The following is a 19,713-nucleotide window of genomic DNA, read 5'->3' as shown; positions in this document are numbered from 1 at the left end:
ATTTCTCTTCTATGAACCTTGTCATCTCTCCTAAGATTCCTGTTCCGATAAACTCTATAAAGTACTTTAAACCCTAGTTCCTTGTCTAGTTGGCAAGTTAGAACATAATTGTTTCCACTGTGTCTGCTTTGATGCTGAGAACATCATTTTTAAATGATGTTATACTCGGGAAAAATGTCGAGCACAAATTCTTGATCAAATGGAAAGACACTTCTATCATTTGATACATAGATAACAAAAGTAGAAGTGCTATTGACTCTAGAGCGAAGTTCCTTTGTGCTCAAGGGAGTTAATGATGTATATTTTGTGCTAGATAATCATTCAACAAAATCATTAAACTCAAATCTAGTTTTTCAAATGTGAATATTAAGTCAAACCAGGTTATCAAAAAGTTGAATCCAACTAGTTTTTAATTCTTTTTTGATCTCTCATCAATTTGTGTCAAATTTATAATTTTTTTTATTAGATTAAATTTGAAGTATAAGAATACTCTCCATCTTTATTTTAGGGTTTTTTTTTAGTTTGTTAATGAGATGAATACATTATATGAGGAGGCCAATGGTAGTTGGTTGTTTCTTCCTTCATTGATCCAACTTTTGTATGCGGATTGTGCTAAATTTGGTACGCTGAGCTTAATGCAACTTCTCTCTTTCTCATTCAATAAATTTGTTATATTTCAAACTTTGTGTTCGTTCTTCTCTTTTCAAGGACTATCGGGCATCATATCTTTTTAATTCATTCTGTAAAGTGCGTCAAACGCAATACTCCTTGTAAAATTCCTATAACCCCTTCGTAATACTCTTTATTAATGATCATATGACCATAACTCCTTTTTTTATGAATTAAGATTTAATGCATTATTTGAAGCTTTGGAGCCTCAAGATTTGCTTATCTATTTGTCTACAGGAGGGGTTTCTTCTACAGCTGCTACTTCTATTGAGTCTATTGTTTATATTGCACCTGCTTGCTTCGATGTTGAGAACATTATTTTAGGCGAAGTGCTTTGGAGAAAGGCTGAGCATAAGTTATTGATCAAATGAAAAGGCTCCTCCATTAAATGATACAGATGGAACAAAAGTAGAATTGCTAAAGCTGACAGTCTTTCGCTTGGATGATTATATTGTTAACTCTCTAGATTGGGGTTCCTCGAGCGAAGGGGGAGTTTATGCATTATCGTTTTTGTTAGATGGTCATTCAACTAAATTAGTAAATTTAAATATAATTTCTAAAATGTGAATACGAAGTGAATTCAAGCTATAAAATAGCCAAATCATTGCAATTTTAAACCTTTCTAGGCCTTTCATCGATTTAGACCAAATTTTGTAGTATTTCTTTTCAATTTTTATTATTAGATTAATTCTTAAAGTATTATAATAATCTCATCCTTTTTTTTGGTTTTGTTTTCTTTTATAAATATGACTTATTGCTTTTGGATTATTGATGAATAAATCATTTGATGAGACCAAAAAAAAAAAATCATTTGATGAGACCATTAGTTGTTAGTGGCTTTTTCCTTCATTAGTCCGAGTTGCATATGCGGAGTGCTCTTAGTTGTGTACTTAGAGTTTGATTCATATTACCTCTTTCTCATTCATGTTATTTATAGTATTTCAAAATTTATGTTTATTTTTCTCTTTTCAAGGATTATTAGGATATTTGTTCAATAAACTCTATAAAGTACTTTAAACCCTAGCTTCTTGTCTTGTTGGCAAGGTACATAATTATTTCCGTTGTGTCTGCTTTGATGCTGAGACATCATTTTTAAATGATGTTATACTTGGGAAAAATGTCGAGCAAAAATTCTTGATCAAATGGAAAGACACTTCTATCATTTGATACATAGATAACAAAAGTAGAAGTGCTAAAGCTTGTAGGTGATCTTATGTATGGTAATATTGCTACTGACTTTAGAGCGAAGTTCCTTTGTGCTCAGGGGAGTTAATGAAGTGTATTTTGTGCTAGATAATCATTCAACAAAATCATTGAACTCAAATCTAGTTTCTCAAATGTGAATATTAAGTCAAACTAGGCTATCGAAAAGTTGAATCCGACTAGTTTTTAAGTCTTTTTTGACCTTTCGTCAATTTAGTTCAAATTTATAATTTTTTTTATTATATTAAATTTGAAGTATAAGAATATTCTCATCCTTTTTTTAGGCGATGTTTTTGTTAATGAGATGATTACATTATATGAGGAGGCCAATGGTAGTTGGTTGTTTTTTCCTTCATTGATCCAACCTTTGTATGCGGATTGTGCTAAATTTTATACGCTGAGCATAATGCAACTTCTCTCTTTCTCATTCAATAAATTTATTATATTTCAAACTTTGTGTTCGTTCCTCTTTTCAAGGACTATCGAGCATCATATTTTTTTAATTCATTATGTAAAGTGCGTCAAACACAATACTCCTTGTAAAATTCCTATAACCCCTTCATACAAATCTTTATTAATGATCGTATGACCATAACTCCTATTTTTAATAATTAAGATTTAATGCATTATCAGAAGCTTTTGAGCCTCAAGATTTGCTTATTTATTTTTCTTCAAGAGGGGTTTCTTCTTCAACAGCTATTTCTATTGAGTTTGTTGTTTATATTACACCTGCTTACGTTGATGTTGAAAACGTCATTTTCGGTGAAGTAGTACTTGGGAGAAAGATTGAGCATAAGTTATTTATCAAATGAAAAGGCTCCATCAAATGATACAAATGGAACAAAAGTAGAATTGTTAAAGCTGACAGTCTTTCGCTTGGATGATTATATTATTTCTAACTCTCTAGAGTGGGTTCCTCGAGCTAATGGGGAATTTATGCAGTATTATTTTTGTTAGATGATCATTCAACCAAATTAGTACACTTAAATCTAATTTATAAAATGTGAATAAGAAGTGAAATCAGGTTATAAAAGAGCCGAATCATTGCAATTTTAAACTTTTCTAGAACTTTCATCAATTTAGACCAAATTTTATAGTATTTCTTTTCAATTTTTTTATTAGATTAATTCTTAAAGTATTAGAATAATCTCATCCTTATTTTAGGGTTTGTTTACCTTTATAAATATGACTAATTGCTTTTGGATTATTGATGAATAAATTATTTGATGAGGCCATTAGTTGTTGGTAGCTTCTTCCTTCATTAATCCAAGTTGCGTATACAGAGTGCTCTAAGCTGTGTACTTGGAGTTTGATTCCTATTCTCTCTTACCCGTTCAAGTTATTTATAGTATTTCAAAAATTATGTTTATTTTCCTCTTTTCAAGGACTATCGGGATATCTATTCATTAAACTCTATAAAGTACTTTAAACCCTAGCTCCTTGTCTAGTTGGTCAAGGAAGAACATTATTGTTTGCACTGTGCCTGTTTTGATGTTGACAGCATCATTTTTTAAATGTTGTACTCGGGAAAAATGTTGAGCATAATTTCTTGATCAAATGGAAAGACACCTCCATCATTTGATACATAGATAACAAAAGTAAAAGTGCTAAAGCTTGTAGGTGATCTATTGTATGTAATATTGCTTTTAAATCTAAAGCGTAGTTCCTTTGTGCTCAGGGGAGTTGATGAAGTATATTTTGTGTTAGATATCATTCAACAATATCATTAAACTCAAATCTAGTTTCTCAAATATGAATATTAAGTTAAACCAGGCTATTGAAGAGTTGAATCCAACTAGTTTTTAAGTCTTTCTTGTCCTTTCGTCAATTTAGATCAATTTTATAGTTTTTTTATTAAATTAAATTTGAAGTATAAGAATACTCTCATCCTTTTTTTTGGGTTTGCTTTCGTTTGTTAATGAGATGAATACATTATACGATGAGCCCAATGGTAGTTGGTTGTTTTTTCCTTCATTGATCCAACTTTTGTATGCGGATTGTGCTAAGTTTGTAATTTGAATGTTACTCCTCTCTTTCTCATTCAATAGATTTATTTTATTTCGGACTTTGTGTTCTTTCTTCTCTTTTCAAGGACTATTGAGCATCATATTTATTTAATAAGTTCTATAAAGTGCATCGAACGCAATCCTCCTTGTAAAATTTGTTTAACCTCTTCATAAAACTCTTTATTAGTGATCATATGATTATAACTCCTATTTTTAAGATTAGAGATTAAATGCATTATCGGGGAGCTTTGGAACTTTAAGATTTGCTTATTAATTTTTTCTATCGGAGGGGTTTCTTTTGCAGCTTCTACTTCTATTGAGTTTGTTGTTTATATTGTACTTGCTTACTTCCTTGTTGAGAGCAACATTTTAGGTGCAGTTGTACATAGGAGAAAGGTTGAGCATAAGTTATTGATTAAATGGAAAGGCTCCATCAAATGATACAAATACTTGCAATGTTTAAAATTGCATATTCAGGTATTGAGGCGTTTTTCATTCGTGAGGCGAGGCGTAAGACTTTAGGCGTTTTGAGGCGCTCGCCTCAAAATCAAAAGATTGCGTAAACATAAAATGATAACTTTTTTATATACTAATGAGTGAATAATATAAAATATATAAAAAAAAAACAAAAGATATGAAGTGAAATAAAAATTTCCCAATAATAAGACAACATGAAATATAGTTCAACTCAAAATTCTATCTTTCCCAAATCCCAGTATTCTTTTCATTAACCTATAATTCCAATTTCCAAAAACAAATAGCAATGACATATCACATAAGAACTCATAAGTCATCAACACTGTCATCACTAAGGGGTTCTTCATTTGAATCATCATTATGATGAACTGCTCTCTCCCCTTTCTCCTCTCCTATAGAGTTCAATGTCTGGCATTTACTTCAAGATTTATGTAAGTTTTAATATATGTAGTGTGAGGTGTAAGCCTCATGCCAGTGAGGCGAGGCGGGCCTCAACCAAGTTGAGGCGCAAGCCTCATAAAAAAAACTCAAGGCGTAAGCATCGATGCATTTTTTGCTGAAATTGCACAAAGGCAGGCCTCAAGGCGAACCTCATATTGCGCAATTTTAAACCATGACATATAGAATAAAAGTAGAATTGATGAGGCTGACAGTCTTTCGCTTGGATGATTATTTTATTACTAACTCACTAGAGCGGGGTTCCTCGAGCTAAGGGGGAGTTTATGCAGTATTGTTTTTGTCAGATGATCATTCAACCAAATTAATAAACTTGAATCTAATTTCTTAAATGTGAATAAGAAGTGAAATTAAGTTATAAAAGAGCCGAATCATTGCAATTTTAAACCTTTCTAGACCTTTCATCGGTTTAGACCAAAATTTGTAGTATTTCTTTTCAATTTTTATTATTAGATTAAATCTTAAAGTATTAGAATAATTTCATCCTTTTTTAGGGTTTGCTTTCTTTTATAAATATGACTAATTGCTTTTGGATTATTGATGAATAAATGATTTGATGAGACCATTAGTTGTTAGTAGCTTTTTCCTTCATTAATCCGAGTTGCGTATGCGGAGTGCTCTTAGTTGTGTACTTAGAGTTTGATTCCTATTCCCTCTTCCTCATTCAAGTTATTTATAGTATTTCAAAATTTATGTTTATTTTTCTCTTTTCAAGGACTATCAAGATATTTGTTCAATAAACCCTAGCTCCTTGCCTAGTTGGTCGAGGAGGAAGAAAAAACCTATAACCCTCCATATAACTCTTTATTAATGATCATATGGCTACTACTCATTTTATAACATTGAAGATTTAATGCATTATCAAGGAAGTTTCGAACATCGAGATTTGCTTATGAATTTATCTACAGGTGGGATTTCTACTACAACTACTACTTTCATTGAGTTCGTTGTTTCTATTGCACCTGAGTACGATGATGCAGAGCATATTATTTTAGATGAACTTGTACTTGGAAAAATGCTGGGCACAAATTCTTGATCAAATGGACTATCGCCTCTATCAGATGATACGTAGATTATAAAAGTAGAATTGCTAAAGCTTGTTGCTGATCTCTTGGTTGATTATACTATTGCTAACTCTCTACAGCAGAGTTCCTTGCGGTTAATGGGAGTTAACCCAATATCTTTTTTGTATGATGATTGTTCATCCAAATTAGTACACGGAATTCTACTTTCTCATCTATGAATAAGGAGTCAAATGAGGCTACAGAAGAGCTGAATTAGACGAATGTTTACACTTTTCTAAACCTTTTATCAATTTAGGCCAAATTTTAAGTTGTTTCTTTTTATTTTGTTATTATTAGATAAAATGTAAAAGTACGAGAATAATTTCACCCTGATTTTAGGGTTTGTTTTTTTTTCATCGATAAAGAATGATTGTATGGACTATTGGATTATTGATTATTGATGAATAAATTATTTCATGAGGCCATGGGCGGTTATTTAATTCTTCCTCCACTTATCCAAATTGTGTATGTGGATTGCTCTAAGTTGTGTGTTCGGAGTTTAACTTTTCATCTCCCTTATAATATTTATGTTATCTTGGAATTGTATTTGTTCTCTTTCTAAGAGCTATCGAGCATCATATTTGTTTTATAAACTTTATAAGGTACCTCCAACCAATGTTTAAAATTGCGTATTCGGGTATTGAGGCGTTTTTCATTCGTGAGGCGAGGTGTAAGCCTCAAGACGTTTTGAAGCGTAAGACTGAAAATCAAAAGATTGCGTAAACATAAAATGATAAATTTTTTATGTACTAATGAGTAAATAATATAAAACATAAAAAAGCATAAGATATGAAGTGAAATCAAAATATCCCAATAATAAGATAACATGAAATATAGTTCAACTCAAAATTCTATCTTTCCCAAATCATTAACATATAATTCCAATTTTAAAAAATAAATAGCAATGACATATCACATAAGAACTCATAAGTCATCAGCATTGACATCACTAAAGGGTTCTTCATTTGAATCATCATTATGATGAACTGCTCACTCCCCTTCCTCCTATCCTATAAAGTGCAATGTCGAGCATTTACTTCAAGATTTATGTAAGTTTTAATATATATAGCGTGAGGCATAAGCCTCATGCCAGTGAGGCGAGGCGGGCCTCAAACAAGCTAAGGCGCAAGCCTCATAAAAAAAACTCGAGGCGTAAGCATCGAGGCATTATTTACTGGAATGGCGCAAAGGCGGGCCTCAAGGCGAGCCTCATATTGCGCAATTTTAAACCATGCCTCAAACCCTAGGCTCCTTGCACGGTTGGTCAAGGACGAAATAAAAACTCTATTAGTGATTACATGTGATTTATTAAGCGTTCAACATAAAGGGATGATTACACTTAAAAATACGGTAATAACCCACCATGCATGTTTATTGTAAAACTACATGTGTGACCATTATACAAGGATGAATTGTCTTTAAAATGATTTTTAACAATGTAGAACTCCTCGAATATGTAACAATGTAGTATGATGCAGCACGTGCCATGTCATTTGTCTGCATGCATTTGCATTCGGGGCTATATAAGATATTTATTAGTTGTGTTGTGAACAGCTTGGTAGATGACTAATTGAAATCCTTGCGCTCAATAAATCTTTTAATTTATGAACCTTTTAAAAACTGTCATGTTGGAGAATTTTTGTTGTTCCCAAACGGATTGTATATTTATAATCAAGTACGGCATAAGGAGGATGATATATTACCTCGAATGATAAAAATATCATTTTCTTATCGACTCAATGATAAAATTTACAATTTAATTGAGATTCCCCCATTCAATGTTTGGTTGAATGGGGTTTATTTTATTTTGAGGTACAGATGTCTCATAAGGGCTTGATTAATTACATTTCAAGCTTTGGTGCTTGAGAACACTTTTGATTAAATTAGTGGTTTTTTTTTCTTTTCTTTTAAAACAACGAAAAAGAAGTGGTCAAACAGAAATTATGGTTGTAGTGTAAAAAGCAAAGCATTGAGAAAGCTATCCCGAACGAAGCCTATCAACTTAATTGAGCATTTAGGGCTCAATCTTCAAGTAGATTGACTATTATAGAAGGGTTTTTTGCGAGAGTGTCTCTCTATATGTTTCTCTAGCTTTTTTAACCCCAAAGAAAAATGGCTTTTGATGTATTTGGGTTAACATTTATGCAGTCAATTAGATCATTATAAATACGTATTTGCTATACATATACTAAATGACACGTTTTACTTGTTATCTAAATTACTATAAATTTCAAATACTGATTTGCATCATAAGTACCATGTTATCTGGATTTATCTCAGAGATATATGAAAGACAAGATTCAAAGCACCTAATTGGCTTTATAAATGGTTAGTCAAGCTTTTTAGAATGTTTATGTGCCAAATATTTTCATATGATTCGTGAAAGTTTTGCTTAGACCATTCATTGACTAGTTTCTCCTAGTTTCTCGTGTAATTTGATGATATATTGATTTATAGCTGGACTAAAAGTAAGTATATTGGCTCATATTATCAAGTATTGTTTCAGTTATGATGTGAAAAGTTATACATCAACATTGAAAATGGCTTAGAACCCTTAGAATCACCATACAATCTTTGTAATTGGATTTTTGTTTCCTTTGAAGTAAGAAAAAATTTATTTATTATTCGGTGAATCTATTTTTGTAAGTAAGAAAGTCATCTTCTAGTTTCTTAAGGTATATATTCATTATAGTAAGATTATAAGCTATTGTTTAATAAAGTATAGCTTGTATCATTGCATTTCTACCTCCTGTTTTTCTACAACCATTATTAATCCTCTCATAGCCTATTCTACTAGAGCCTTTATGCATATTCGGATCACCTCCAATGAATATCATTTTCCTAGCAGATGTACTTTATAGTACTTCATCCTTCTCTTTCGAAAATTTATTTTTTTAATTATATTCTAATCCAACTTGAGAAGCATAGGAATCGAGCGCAGATATAAATTTTTGTATCGATTATTATTTTACTAGCAATTATCATACAACTAACCCTTTTAATCACAATAATTTTATCTTTTAAACTTTTCATCCACTATTAGCACAACCCACAACCCAGTCCCAATTGTTAACTTTTCCAACATATAATAACTTATAACCTTGCCAAATATCGTTAGATTTTTCTCCTTAATTTTTACCACAATCAAGTCAATTGATGGTGTGTCACATTGGAGTGGTGTCCTAGGGTTGGTGTCCTAGCTCATCCTTATGTTCATGTGCAATAGTTTTAAGTTTGTATAGCACTTAAGGTAATGTTCGAGCCCATCCTTATCTACTTCTCATCTTAATCAGGTAGGTCATAGTAAGGCACGTTCAAGGAATGCCTAACTAGAAAAATTCAAATCTTGATTCATATATTTATTTTATGCTTGAGTTTTACAATTAGTTGACAGTCTTTTGTCATTTGGACTAGGGATCATTAATGACGATGGTAATAAAAAAACTACAAAAAAAATAATGATAGTAGTAATGAATGGATTGTGTGATGGATGGTTACACCAAGGGACCTAGTAGTCAATAGAATAGTAGAGGCAATTCAGGTGCCTCAAAAATCTGTAGCCTAATCTCCTCTAAAAATCCAGTGATGTCTATAGATGGAGGGCAAGTTGACTTCAACAAAGAGTGAATCAAATTGAAAACTCCAGCCAAGCATGGGGTGGCGAGCTCAGATGAGAAGCATAAACCTGAGCAGAAATTGAAACGTGAAAATTCACATTAAGGTTTACTTGTTGGAACTCGACACTTCATAACCACTAAACTGTTGTATTGTTGTGCTTTTGCCTCTTATTTATTTTAATTATATTAAGCATAAAAGAATTTTTTAATTCTAATGTAGCTATATTAAAATCTATGATGTTTTCTTTTAAATTTCTTAATTTTTTTGACTTATTAATAATCTTTACCCCAAATATAAGTGTATTATGATAATTATTTTATGGTATGAAAATAAATAAAAGTTTTTTATTTTATTTTTTAATTGCAGTACATTTGGTATTATGTCTTTGCTACACACAAGTGAAGCAGTTTATGATTCTCCACTGTCATCTTTGTATAATATACTAAAGTATTATTAGGTTAAAAATCATCTTATTATTTAAAGCACTAAGCAATGGATAATGCAATATTTGAGTAATTTAAAATAAATAAGGGATATCATGCCATGATCCAAAGGAGCAAAAAAACTTTTGTTTGAGAACTTATATGATAGAAAATGTCTTTCGCTCATCGTCAAGCATTATGTGTGCATTGATTGCTATCAACTGTTTTCTTTCATTTTGTCACGATCCGACCCGATAAGTTCAAATTAACGAGGCAGGGTACTATAAAAGAATAATTTTATTAGGAATTATTTAATAAATGCTAATATACTCATTTATTTATATGTACTCCTATACATGAAAGAGATAAAAAATAAACTTCAGAATTTTATCAAAACAATTTTGATGTTTTTGGGATGTGCAAAAAATGAGTTATATTTTTTTAGGATTAAATTTTCATATCGTCTTGTTGAAATTTTGGATATTGTATTTACATACTTTTTTATGTGCCAGATGGATTAGAAAATATATAATTTATACTCCTACATGAGCTGTCTTGTTTTGATATCGTGTTGTGATGAGGACATCAGTAGGAGATTTTGGCGCGTTTATCAGAGGAGGCATCGTAGATCGATGGCCACGATTGGGAGCCTTTATTTTTGAAGCATTTTATGTATTGTTTATTTTATATTTTAGTTTTTCCTATTTTACCCCTATGGGTCGTTAGTCATTTTCTTGATGTTGTAGTCCTGAGGGCACTTTAGTCATTTTCTTTTTGTCATGTTGAGGCATATATATAAGGGCCCCCTCTATTGTATTTTGAGGATGATTTTGATGAATGAAATTCTAGCTTTTGTCTTCTTCAATGTTGTGAGCTTTGAGAGAAGAAAGAGAACCCTAGGTGAGAGTGATTGCAATACCTGTCAGTCTTCGGAAGAGTCTAAGGCTCGAGACTTATCTCTACATTCCTTCCCTGCTTCCACCACCAACCACCCTTCATAGCCCAACCAAATCGCCGACCTTGCCTTCTTGATAAATCTAATTTAGGAAATCCCCATAATTATCTCAAATATGAAATTAAATCTTAGATTTGATTTCAATCACCAATTAAAGTAAAGGGCTCACATACATTGAACCTAGACACTTTCTCTCCCTTCTCATATGGCCGGCCCCTCTGGCTCTTCTCTCTCCAATTTAATCCTTAACCCCTAATTAAATCCCCCATAAATCCTTCCTAAGCCGTCGCCCCCTCTAGCCCTATTTTGGGATAATTTTGAGTTTTAAATTATTCCCTTCCCTCTCTTTGGAAATTTGAAATTAAATTCCAGATTTTCTAAATTATTTACTTCCACCTCCCTAGCCCAAAGTCCAAGAATCCTCCACCTAGAATCCTAGGCGTCCCCCTCCCCCTCTCTACCCAAACCCTCCAAACCGCCAGCTCCACCCCTCCCTTCCTCCTTTACAAGTCGCCGGTCCTCAAGGATCCCCAAGAGAGGAATCTCCTTTATCCATGGATGGCCGATCCTAAAGTAGACCACGGCTTCGCATACAATTCTCAAGGGCAGATAGATATTCTTCAGTCGTTGTTCTTCGACCCCGACTGGGAGATAGAAGACACCGTCGACAATTACGTAGACCGTATACTATTCCACTTAGTTGAGACTATCGACGAACAGCGTCCCTCCGAACAGTTGCAAATCGTCGGGCATTCACCTGCGTCTCCTCCGTTTACCTTCCCGTGGATCAAGACCGTTGGTGTTCTATCTCTTTTGGTTGCATCATTTGGATTGCTGAAATTCTCTTTCCGCTAAAACCTTTCATAGAGCGTGAGTGAGAGGAAAGTCAAGGTGAATGTTCTAAATATTAACATGTGGATTCTTATTACGACATAGTTAGTTTTACTGTACTTTTCTGATATTATTTTAGTTGTTTTGTTTTTCTAGCTTGTAATTGCATGCGACATCAACTTTCAACTGAAAATTCTTAAAGTTAATTCTTGTGATACATTATCCTTACGGCAAGCTTTACAATATTTTATCAATTCCTGTTTGTATCACATCATGTTGTCCTCGAGATGATAAGCCACGTATGTTTTTGTTTTCATTAGGAGCAATGAATTGCTCATTTACATTTTTATCTAATTCAGATGTGAATGTGTTGGTTGTTGCAGTCATCAGATTCTTTGTTGGGCGGTGAATTGTCTTGAGCTTTGAGCAACTAGATTTTGATGAGGCTTTTGGGTTTAGGGTGTTTATTGTCTTATGTTGTTGGGGCTTAATTTAAATATGTGCTCGCTTGGCTGGTTAAACCTTCATTTGGTAATGCGCTTGGCTGGCAGCGGAGTGATTTTTATACCGTAAATTTGAACCAAGCCCTGTAGACAGAAATTTGTTTGACTCATACAACAGCCAAATTGTTTCCAAAAAAATCCACAATTAAGTTCCTTTATGGAAGATCTTTTCTCTTGTTATAGCCACCATTTTTTTATCGGACCTTTACCTATAATTGAAGGCTTATCTTACCATACGTGTGTTATCATTTACATAAATATCCTTAAGATGAGCGACATCCTGAAGCTATACAAAAGTATTTTTGGTGACCTGTGTTTTTGTCTTTATTGAGCGACAACCTTAAGATCGTTTCTCTTGTTGTAGCCACCATATTTTCTTCCTCTTTCTGACCATTGGTTACAATTTATGTTATCCACATGGTACTGTTTTGCATAACAAACTCATTTTTAACATTTGATTTAATATAATCTCCCCCTGTTCATTTCTGGTGAAGAGCCATAACCATGCACTCAAGATCACCATTGTGTATCTTAAGTCAACTAGTCATGCATGCTCCAATATCCGGTTTTTCCTGATACTGGTTTTAGTCACTTTATAATAAAATTTAAGCACTGAAACCAATGTTTTCATGTTGAAATATTGGAATCTTTGTTATTTGATCATATTATGGCAGCAGATCTCATATTAATTCAGTTTTTCCTAAACATTTAAAGGAAAGATTTTTATTGTACTGTTCTGCTTTCCCTTCCTGGTATGCACTGTACCAAATCCATACTGATATTACATATTGAACGGATTGCTCTGAGAAAATGAAATTCTGCACCATTCTTAAATAATAAAATGATTGACCGTGCTTTGTATACACTAATGAAAGTGGGTTTTAGAGTACAAGTTATTTGCATGAATTTGATCCTTGAAGTTCCTTCTTTCATTGCCATATGATGATCATGATGTCCTCATCAGAAATCCTGTTTTTGCTGTTGATAGTTTAGCATGTTCGTATACAGCAAAAATCTACCTTCAAACACCTCATATGGCATGGGAATAATTAGCATTACTTTTTTTTTTAATTTACATAGTTTCTAGTCCGCCAAACATCACTATTGTTTTTTATTGGTATCATCAGCAACGAAAGTTCTTTTATTACTGTTTCTCGTGCTAAATGAACTGTTATTGTCTGTAAAGCCACATGGCCCGTATGCCATTGCATTTTGACAGGCCTTGAAATTTTCTAATTCATCTTGTTAAACGCTTCTGTTTACAATGTTGTTCAGCCATACAAGCTTGTATTGCAGACGATTGAGAGCTGATTCAATTGAATAACAGCATCCTGCTGACGGCATGCTATGGTTCTTGATTATATGTTTCAGTGAGGAAGTAGATAGATTTTTACTTGTTTAAAGACATATCAATAGTTTGTTGTCTGATGTCTTTCCCTCTACAGATACTGCTTTCTTTGGCATGTGGTAGTTCATATATTTGTTGGGTTCCTTTCATGCCATGAAAACCATTATCAGTTGTAATTTCGTTGGTTCTTCTCTGATACTCCTAGAGAGCACTGTTCCTCTCTTTGGTAACACTGGTTTATTGTCCAAAATTTCCTGACAGCTATTTGGTCTCTGAGGCCGCTTTTCTTATTTCTTGTTCACAGCTCAAGTTTCTTGCTGATCTGATTTTCTTTTGCAGAGCATTTTGTTGGTTTAATATAGAAAAGTGCAATAATAGAACCATTACCGAGGGAAGTAGACAGTTTAAACTTTTTCTAATGGATGAAAAGATGAAGAGAAGGATTCCAAAATGGGACGTGGCAGCAGAACTTCATGTGGATACTGTTGGGCATGAAAGTGCTCTGCTGGAAAAAGTTGATGATCCTTGCATGAATCTGACAGTAGTGGATTCCATGAATCCTATCATATCTATGAATTTAGACGGCTCTGACGTAAATCAATCTGCCACTCAGACTGGAGAGGAAGGGAACAACAATATTATACATTCTGATGATATCTGTGAAAAGACCCAAATTTCGGGGCAGTTTGATCTGGAAGATGATTGCAAATATGGTTTAAAGAAGCAAGATTGGGAGCCTGCCTCTCAAGACAGAAACATAGCCGAGCACACTGAGAATCAGGACAAATCACATAAGGCAGTGTATGATATGCCCCTTGATCCTGAAGAAAGGCATCAAAGTACTCGCAATATGTCCCCAGTTGATGACCGAAGAAGGCTGCACAGGTAATTCTTTAAGAAGAACAATGAGTGATAATCAGTTTAGTCTTCTCTGAGCACACACGGCCATCTGGCTAACTTGATACATGACAGTTGGCCATTACTGACAATTCACTAACTTGAGACTTGCATGCATACATTGGTTGGGCCCCAGAGATAAGCTTTATACTTTTAAGTTCATGTACAAAGTGGTTTCCACAAAAGCACATACTATGCTAACATGACTGCATTCACTTTTGGGCATGCATATTTGGACTCGTTTTTGCAAACGTTTATTGTGGGTGACTGGCTGTGCGTGACAGAGTGGAGAGAGTTTTTGCTGTTGGCTGTGTTGGAATGGATGGATAGACATTCTCCCGATTGGTGGAGGTGATGAAAGCAGTATCTTCCCATGGGTATTAGGGCTGATTATGCATAAATTTGTTTCATTAGGGTCATAGCTATGTTGAACATCCCTCCATTTTTACTATCATAGCATGAAGAATGTGCGTGTGATTTATTTTGATTTGTGTTTGGTGCATGTTGCAGATTGCATTTTATTTGGCACTTATGTGCGCCTCATACAAGTTTTGATTTAGTAATTGCTTTGATGTGAAGTGTTTGGTGTGTAAACTTGTTATCATCGCCATTATTTGCCTAATCCTAACTTTTTGCAATGTAAACTGAATACTTGAACTGACCACATTTCTTTGCCGATTTTTTTTTGGATAGAGTTGTCTAATAAGTGATTGTGTTGCGTAAAGACAACTTTGCACCAGATTTGTTGGATACAATTCCCTTCAACACCCGATGTGCCATGTACTTGCTTTGATTGAACTATCAAAATACTATAAAACAATAAAAACTAAAGGGTGGTCTGCTTATGTGATACAATTGGTGGACGTGAGGCATTAGCGAAAGCAGAACATGGTGTTGTTTCTCTTTATTTGCTTAAAAAATTTCTACAAACCCTTCTTTGAAACTTGTTGGAAACATTTATAAATCTCAAGCACATTTTGGGAAAAGATTGGACACAAATCGCTGCATTCTAACTTAGTCAGGTTTCTGATTAATCTTATATTCAATTCTAGGACTATGTTTGTTTCTTTTGTAGTTCTCTCTTCCAAGTTCCAACACATTTTATTCTCTTAATTTATGAATTTTAACCTTGTTGCATAACATATAGATTAGAATCTTTACTTTAAAATTCTAATATTATGTAAAGCAATTTTATTTCTAGCGACTATAGTTACTATGTTTCTCTCTTTGTATAAATATAATATTTGATATAAAACTTGTACATAATAGATTTTTAAACCTCATGCTTTCTGGATGTTAAAACATAAGCATTTTGTGCCCTACTTCCTAAAATTTTTTATGCCCCGAGTCCAAATGTAAGCATGTCTAGTCAGCCTCATGTTTAAATGCTTGCATCATAGAAAACTATTCACTTTCATCCTCTATTGTATAATGTCTTGATGTTGCGAAAGCATTATGCATTAACAAAATTTATTTTCAATAACACAAGGACTACTTGACTTAAGAAGTTGGTAAAGTAATGTTATTGAGTAACAGTTGCCATTGGTCTTGTGGAGTGGTTCTAATGACAAGTCAGTTACCTTCCGGTGAAAACTTACCACACAAAATGATACAGTGAGGGAAGTAAATATTTGGAAAAATGGTTTTTGGATACTTTCTTCTCTCACCATTGATATTCATCTCTGTGGATTTTGTTTACACCTGAGTTTAGTTTTGTGGCTTAATCCAGTAATGCACCACCGAAACTATAACTTGAAATTGCTCATCTTACTCTCCATAAATTTATAATACATCAAATTTGGATAACTTCCAAAATATTTAAGCTATACATCACAGAGAAATAACACTAGTGAATGGTCTACATAGTGAATTAAAAGATTTAATGAATTTATGGTATAGAGTTTCTTCAATCAAATGAAATTTTTTTGAAGGTATCATTCAAATGGTTTCAAATTTTAATTATTGTATGAGAAGCTTTATAGAAGAATTTTTTTTTTTGTTGTATTTTTTTTATTTTCGATTTTTTATTTGAATTTATTCCCGAAAGAATTCCAAAAATTATCTTTCCCCAGTATGGTATGATTGTATGTGTTCACATTTTTTTTTTTTTTTTTGTGCTCACATTCTTCATATTTATAATATGGCATGCAGGAAAAGGAGCAGGAGCAGGAGCCTTTCCCGTGACTCAAGGTCAGATCTGACAGATTTGAGATAGATTGAATTTGTTCTTCCCATATGCTGTAAAATTGCAGCATATTTGCAATTCCTTAAAATTTTTAGATAAAGTTTTACAGGAGCAGGAGCTGGAGTGCGAACCGGGGAAAGAGCCCTTCCTATGTCTCCAAGCAGGGTTCTGAAAGATGGACAGATAAAGGCAGAATGAGAGGAATGAACGAAGCATGTAGAGCTTTTGCAGCTGGCAATTGTAGAAGGGGCAACGAATGCAGATACCTTCATGAAGATGGTTGCTTGAGGCAGATTGACAGGCACCATGATACTGGATTAACTGATGGAAGGGGAATTAGACTTGAAAGAGAAAGACAGCTGGTATATGGAAGTAATGAGACTCTTACTGATACCGAGGAGCGAAACAAATATTCTCGAGATAAACTTTCTGGGATGCATGAGGAACACCACGAAGATGGATCGGCCGCTAACATCCAACACCCCAGTTACCGTTCTAATGAGAGATGCTTTGATTTTATAAGAGGTAGATGTTTCAGAGGGGAAGCCTGCAGATATATTCATGATGATGCCTCGTCTGATGGTGGATGGAGTGTGAAAGATGAATTCAGTGGAAGGGTCCATGATAGAAGGGGTGAAAGTGCATCTTTTACTCGTAGGATACACCATCAAAGGCTTAGTGATATACCCTGCAAGTACTTCTTACAAGGTCATTGCATTCATGGTGAAGGCTGCAAGTTCCTCCACCAGCCTGGGCCACTCAATATTCCTTTAGACAGGTCGCTTGATGGTAGCCAGCATAGTTTTGTGAGTGCTGGCCCAGCTGGTAATAGTACATCAACAAATGCTTCAGAACAGCAACATCAAACTGCTCGATTCAGTTCCACCAATCCTCATCGCGAGAATTTGCGGGGAGTCGGTGATACTCAGCCCATTGATAAGCAAAAATTTTCAAAGAGATCCCTATCTCAGGATGGTCATAAAAGACCCCACTCGTCTGAGCAGCAGGCTACTACATCAGAAGTTTGTGAGGAGCTTTCTGTCAATAACCCCCTTCCTACAACTTTAATAGCTTGCCAAAATGCTGATAGTAGGGGACAAAACCAATCTGCTCCTAAGATTTTGCATGCGCAAAACCACTTTGCCCCTCCGATTCCTTCGAAAGGCCAAATGCTACAAGTTATGCACTCCCATTATCAAAATGGGAAAAATCAATTTGCAGCTCTTGAAAAGCCTCCAGACGCTCATTCCTTCAACGCCAACATCCAGAATCGCTCTGCTAATCCTTCTTCTCATCAACTAAATCCACAGAACCTAGATTCTAGAGCCCAAGTTCAGAAAAATATTTCTATTCTCTCAAATAGTGGCAGCAATTTTAATCACAATGGGCAAATCCAGCAGAATGGACCACTAATTCTTGTCTCTCACAGCGGACTCGGCCAACAGGAAATTGCAGGGGATTCTCAGAATGTTCTTCCTCAAAACGTGCAAAACCAGGTGCAGAATATCCCTGCATATATTTCAAATGGGCAGAATAACCTCATTGTGGTTCCTCAACCTTCTTTAAACCCACAGATCCTCAACTCAGATGATAAGAATTGTCAATTAACAATGAAGAAACAGCTTCCTCATGATACCGATTCATCAGAGGTGAAACCCTCTCAGTTCAATTCTGATAATTCAATTACTCAAAAGGTTGTAACCATCGAGCAGGCTGCCAAAATAACAGACCTTTCAGCGTCCTTAGCACAGTTCTTTGGCTCTGCTGCACAAAATTCACAATCCTCTGCTGCAATAACGCCTCAGCCATTCCTGAACCCTAACTCCCTTGCTTCTTTTGCGACCCCCATAGCTCCACCACTCCCAACTGAAGTTGATACTAAACAGATTGACGATAAAACAGAAGCTCACGGAACTAATGGCGAAGCAGAAAATGGGAAGGACGTGGATACCAAAAAAATCAAAGAAGCAAAAGAAATCAGGTTGTTTAAATGCGCCCTCGTTGAGTTTGTGAAGGACGCACTGAAGCCTAAATGGAAAGAAGGTCAGCTTAGCAAAGAAGCTTATAAAACTATTGTAAAGAAGGTAGTTGAGAAAGTGTGTGGTTCCTTGCAGGGACCAAATGTCCCTCAGACGCAAGAAAAAATTGATCTTTATCTTTTAAATTGTAAAGCCAAGCTTACCAAGCTTGTACAGGTGAGTCCAATTCATTCCAGTTTCCTTTCTCAAATTTTCCACCTTATGGTTTTTGTAATGGTCGTCGTTGGGCTGTTCTCAACAGGCTTACGTGGAAAAGTTTGTCAATAGCTGAGGCAGCAAGATAGGATAAAATGGCTTTGAAATATTGGCTTGGCCCTTTAAGAAAGCTCTCGATCTTGCGATGCGCGCATGGCGAAGGTGATCTATGTAGTTCTGTACAAATATTTGGGGCCTGGTTTTTGTTAATAACAACTATTTCATATTTGGTAAGATGAAGTAGCTTTGCTTATTCTTAAAATATTTGCTAACGAATTATCTGCAATTTCAGTGATCTTTGAAGTTTCTCTGCTAAGGAAAAAAAATGGCTGTATATCTGTGTTAGTTTTAGTGCATGGCAGCATTGTAATTTATGGCAAGTGTGTTTGTTAAATTACGATTTGCATGAGGCTTGCAAACTGGTCAGTTTTAAATAGTTCAAATTCAAATAGATGATGAATTTTAAATATTTTATAATTTAACTCTATTTCTTTTATTTGAAAGAAAGCACTAATATTTTTAAAATTATTATATTTTAAATATTTACGCTCATTTTAGTTTAAATCAAACAATAAAAATGATTTAATATTGAGTTAATAAGCCTGACTGATATTTTAAACGCAAGTTCATATGTTGCCTTAATACTTCCCATGATTTTTGAATTACATCTTGGAAGTACTAAAATTTTATGAGGTTTTTTAACCATTATTGTATTGTAGTTGCTGACATGTAGCATTTGGCTTTGAAACACAAAGCAAATGTGCTTGATTTGAATCACAAAAATGGTTTAGAAAATGAAAAATCTAATAGAAAAATAAATCTTTAACAATTGACAAAAACATGCA

At 34.1% G+C, this 19,713-nt stretch overlaps 1 protein-coding gene across 3 annotated transcripts; it reads left to right on the top strand.

Annotated features, from left to right (window-relative positions):
• The first annotated feature begins 527 nt into the window (after positions 1-527).
• On the top strand, positions 528-19,294 carry LOC110115528 (zinc finger CCCH domain-containing protein 55-like). Of its 3 annotated transcripts, none has more exons than XM_020848791.2 (5): positions 528-1,077; positions 13,892-14,437; positions 16,601-16,639; positions 16,744-18,829; positions 18,915-19,294. In XM_020848791.2, exons 1-5 carry the CDS (start codon positions 1,058-1,060, stop codon positions 18,942-18,944), a joined length of 2,721 nt encoding a protein of 906 aa, XP_020704450.1. In that variant the 5' UTR covers positions 528-1,057; the 3' UTR covers positions 18,945-19,294. The 3 variants fall into 3 exon arrangements, with proteins under 3 accessions (XP_020704450.1, XP_028551342.1, XP_028551343.1); XM_028695509.1 differs by lacking the exon at positions 528-1,077 and adding an exon at positions 7,897-13,778; XM_028695510.1 differs by lacking the exon at positions 528-1,077 and having other exon boundaries at positions 14,336-14,437; positions 16,736-18,829.
• Positions 19,295-19,713: the final 419 nt, after the last annotated feature.

Source organism: Dendrobium catenatum, unplaced genomic scaffold, assembly GCF_001605985.2.
Source record: "Dendrobium catenatum unplaced genomic scaffold, ASM160598v2 fragScaff_scaffold_651, whole genome shotgun sequence".
NCBI classification, from domain to species: Eukaryota; Viridiplantae; Streptophyta; class Magnoliopsida; order Asparagales; family Orchidaceae; genus Dendrobium; species Dendrobium catenatum.
Note: the sequence above shows the minus strand (reverse complement) of the source record. Positions and strands in the feature narration are given on the sequence as shown.

What these genes read in the sequence shown, in the direction of transcription:
- LOC110115528 (XM_020848791.2), top strand. Translation starts at nt 1,058, where the DNA reads ATGATACAGATGGAACAAAA. An exon ending in GACCGAAGAAGGCTGCACAG is followed by an intron (nt 14,438 to 16,600) that starts GTAATTCTTTAA and finishes TATGGCATGCAG; the next exon opens with GAAAAGGAGCAGGAGCAGGA. An exon ending in AGCTTACCAAGCTTGTACAG is followed by an intron (nt 18,830 to 18,914) that starts GTGAGTCCAATT and finishes TGTTCTCAACAG; the next exon opens with GCTTACGTGGAAAAGTTTGT.